General features: G+C 36.8%; 1 protein-coding gene across 1 annotated transcript; it reads right to left on the reverse strand.

Moving 5' to 3' along the window:
- Positions 1 to 485: 485 nt before the first annotated feature.
- Positions 486 to 2,388, reverse strand: EMH_0025760 (uncharacterized protein; the record flags this gene model as incomplete). Its single annotated transcript, XM_013502497.1, has 3 exons — positions 486 to 632; positions 1,221 to 1,330; positions 2,229 to 2,388. The coding sequence occupies 3 exons, from the start codon at positions 2,386 to 2,388 to the stop codon at positions 486 to 488; spliced, it is 417 nt and encodes a 138-aa protein (XP_013357951.1).
- Positions 2,389 to 4,501: the final 2,113 nt, after the last annotated feature.

The following is a 4,501-nucleotide window of genomic DNA, read 5'->3' on the forward strand; positions in this document are numbered from 1 at the left end:
ATGTGTATGTCTGTCTGCCTACTGTATAGAAAGACAAAAAGAGAGAAAAAGAAAAAAAAAAAAAAAGAAAAAGAGGGAGGTTCTCTCTCTTTTTCTTTTTTTTTTTNAAAAAAAAAAAAAAAAAAAAAGAAAAAGAGGGAGGTTCTCTCTCTTTTTCTTTTTTTTTTTTGTTTTAGTGGATAGCTGCAGCTTCTGCTGTTTTCTTTTTCTTTTCTTTTCTCATCGTTTGCAGATTTGTTTAAATAAAATAATTAAATTTTATCGTTTTATAAAAGAAACAAACAAACAAATAAACAAATCAATCATTTTCTATATACAGCAACAACCACGTTGCTGCGGTGTATGTACAGCTCAGGTGTATGCACAGGTATCTGCTGCGTGTTTTCTTCTTTCTAGCAAATCATAAAACATTTAATTAAATTTATTTCTTTTTAGTCTTTAGTTAGATTCAAATAACGCAGTCTATCAACAGGAAATAGACAATATTAAGGGCAGTTAATAACAGCAGCAGCAGCAGCAGCAACTGCTGCTGCTGCTGCTGCTGCTGGATTCAGTAGCAGCTGAGCTGCTGCTGCTGCTGCTGAGTACAGCGGCAGCTCCACTGCTGTTGCTGCTTCTGCTGCTGGATGCAACTGCAGCAACAGCAGCAGCAACAGCAACAGCAGCAGCAGCAACAGCAGCAGCAGCAGCAGCAGCAGCAGCAATCTGAGGAACCTGAGAGAGGCATTTCATATTGCATGGTGCGTCAACGAGATAAAAAAAAGAAAAACAAAGAAAAACATTAAAACATTAAAAAAATAAAAGAGTAAATAAAATAATATTTTATAAACAAACAAAGAAGAAAGAAAGAAAGAAAGAAAGAAAGATCAAGAGGAGGAATAAAGACGAGATAGATTCATTGCTGCTGCATGCAGTGTATATACATCCTGTGGTGGTGTAGTAGTAGTTGTGTTATTATAATTATATTTAAATAAAAAAGAAAGAGAGTTTTGTGTGTGTTTATGAATATATTTAATTTCTTTAGAAAGAAGAGAACCACTGGTCACGCTAAGAAAATCTTCTATTACTATTTTTTTGCATGCGGGGCTGCTGAAATCTGAGTTGAAGATGCATGCAAACTGCTGCACAGACAGCAGCGCGTGCTGCTGCAGCAGCTGTATCTCCCAAAGAGATAATTTTCCTTCTTTTCTAGCCAGCGGAGATATTTCTTTTTTGTTTACTTTTATACTTAAAGGCCGAGATGCTGCTGCTACTCTCAGTATCATATTCTCCTGTTCTGCTGCTTCTGCTGCTGCTGCTGCTGCTGCTGCTTCTTCCTCTTCTGCTTCATCTGAAGAAGAACCACAGCTCTCTGCTGCTGCAGCTGCTGCAGCAGCAGCAACACCTCCTTCTCCAGCAGCAGCAGCAGCAGCAGNCAGCAGCAGCAGCAGCAGCAGGAGCAGCAGGAGCAGCAGCAGCACTTTGTTTTTTTCTGCTGATTTTGGCTGTATTGTAATCAAAGGCATCACCACAGACCCTGAGCTGCTGTGCTGCATGCAGCGGTATACTGATGATGGGTTTACATATAAAGAAGTATTTTTGTAAGAGAGAAGCAGCAAGAGCTTGCAGACAAAGAGCAGCAGCAGGAGAGACAAAACAAGCAACACGACAGCACTTCTTTATAAATCTAATAATCAAAGAAGAAGGCAACAAATCACTGCGCAATGAAATATTTAAAAGCCGCAAAAAACGAAAACGAAGACGAACAGAGAAAGCTGCTGGGGTTAGTAGTTTATACAGCTGTTGATACAAATGAGCTCCTGCTGCTGCTGCTGCATCTTCTCTTCTTCTTTCTCCTCTATCTTCTCCTGAATCTATATTAATATTATTATTATTTATATTATTTATATTATTTATATTATTTATATTATTTATATTGTTGTTTATGTTTGTTTCTGCTGATGATATTAACTCTGGATTGCCTAGTCTGTGTTTTGTTAGTAAGAAGAAGAGACCTGATAGAGAAGAAATACGCAGCGATATTTTGCTGCTGTGTGTAAACATTTTTATAAAAAACTCCGCTAGAAGAAGAGGATTAGATAAAAGAGGAAGAACACGAGAAGGTATAGACAGCAGCAGCTGCTGCTGCATCCTGCTGCTGTGCTGCACATGCAGCAGCAGCAGCAGCCATACATTCTGATAGACGAGGCGGTGGTTGCTGCCTTCTAGAGCTTTAGCACCACTCAAACCTGAAATAAGTGTTTTATATTTTCTTTTGTTTTTATATTCATTCTCCTCATCATCATCATCATCATCAGCAATATCTTCTTCTTCTTCTTCTTCATCGTTCAATCCATTGCTGCTGCTGCTGCTGCTGCTGCTGCTGCTGTTTTTTTTGTGTTTTCCCATATATCTGTATTTTGAGATTGTATCTGCCAGCTGCAGCAGCAACGAGCTGAGTCTGCTGCTCAACTCAGCTTCTCCTTTTCTCCATACATACCATTCAACATGTTTCTTTTTTTCTGTTTCCTCTGTATATTCATCATCAATAGCATCAATATCATCAGCATCATCATCATCATCAGCAGCAGCAGCAGCAGCAGCAGCAGCAGCAGAAGTAGCAGCAGCAGCAGCAGCAGCTGTGTGTTGCTGTTGTTTGTTGCTGTTTTTGTCTTTGCTTGCGGTGAATTCTCTTAATATTTTTTGAATAACAACAAGAAGATAATATCGAACATCAACAAATTTTTCTGCATAATTTTTTAGCAAAATATTTTGTAGATATTTAGAGTAAGAGTTGAGCTGCAACAGCCGAGAAACAAAAACTTGAAATATAGAAAGAGGAAATAAAGAAGATTTATGTACTTGTGCTTCATGCTTCACGATCCTAAATAAATAAGATAAACCTAGCTGCTGCATGTATGCTTCTTTAGATTCTAAGAGTTCAAATACAATAGAAACAAAAACCTGAAATGATTTATGTAGCCATTCTTTAAACGCTAATCCTTGTTCTTCTTCTTCTTCCTTCTCTGTAGGCTCATAAATAGATAAAGGATTAAAAAAAACTTCATATTCAACTTTCTTACTGCATAGTAACCGAAATAACTCCTCACAGTTCTGCAATAAGTCTTTTGGTTTCGTGCAAGCTCGACAAGCATCCACGAGCTCCCCCACCCTAGCAGCGAATTGAGGGGGAGTTAAGGGGCCAATAGGCCTCTCTAGAGTCATTTTCTTCAAATATTTCCATTAATTCTTGTTTTTTAATCAATAAATTTAGACATTCTCTAAAAAAGTTACGCCGACGCTACGTGCAGGGGGCCCCCCCACGCTGCATGCGAAGGCCGGGGCTGGCTGCTGCCTTCGCTTTCCTTGATGCGGTTTGTGCATGTTTCAGGAGTTTCTGTCGCTAATTTCTCCAAAAATATAGAAAAACATCAAAAAATAAAGTTTTTTTTAACTGAAAACTGCAAAAAAAATTCAGTTTGATGGGCTTAGAAGCACAGATCGCGTAGAAGAAATACAGAAATTCAAAAGTGGCGATCGCTGAAAACACCGTCGCATTCATTTGTGAAAATTTCAGGTGTACGTACACCTCAGCATATGAAACATGAATTTTTGAATTGTATAAAGTTACTTTATTTGGTGGTTTTTACCTTGTTTTTACCTATTTAATTAAATTTTATTCGTTTATTTATTATGTTTATGGCTCGATTCAGCTTATTTATCTTCTGGGTCTATAGATACACCTTCTCTCTTCCTGCTTTCTCTTTTTTTTTTTTTTTTGAAATTCGCTGTTTGTTGTACTTTTTTGTTTCTTTTGCATCAATTACTTCTTCTATACACCCCAATACAGATCCTAATCCTTAATAAACTCTTCTTTCTAGCTTTTCGTTTCTGCACGGCTTAGCAGTAGCTGAGTTGTATTTACTTATATATATATATATTTTTTGTACATACACCTGAGATATTTCAGGGATATTATTTAAAAAAAAAAAAAATAAACGCAATTTAAAAATAAATATATTAAAAGGTGCTCCCGAGGGGGCTCGAACCCCTGACCTTCGGTTCATAAGACCAATGCTCTAACCAACTGAGNAAAAGGTGCTCCCGAGGGGGCTCGAACCCCTGACCTTCGGTTCATAAGACCAATGCTCTAACCAACTGAGCCACGGGAGCTGTTAATCCCCTCTTCTTTTCTGTATTAAACCCTACATTTATATTTATATTTATTTTTATTTTTATTTATGTTTTTATATTTGTTTTTATTTTTTTCTTTTTATTTTATTTAATTTTGGGAGTTTTCTTATTCTGGGCTCATTCAGATGCAGCAGAAACGTCGATTCAAATAACAGGGAGGGTGCTGCTGCTGCTGATAATGTTTTATTTTATTTTATTTTATTTATTTTTTTATTTATTTATTTGTTTATTTATTTATTTATTTATTTTATTTCTACTTGCGTACAGGCTGGCTATGGATTTTATGTAAAGTGTTAATGTTGCATACAATAAGAAGTGCTGCTGCAAC

This window comes from Eimeria mitis, genomic scaffold, assembly GCF_000499745.2.
Source record: "Eimeria mitis Houghton genomic scaffold, Emh_scaff941, whole genome shotgun sequence".
Taxonomy (NCBI): Eukaryota; Apicomplexa; class Conoidasida; order Eucoccidiorida; family Eimeriidae; genus Eimeria; species Eimeria mitis.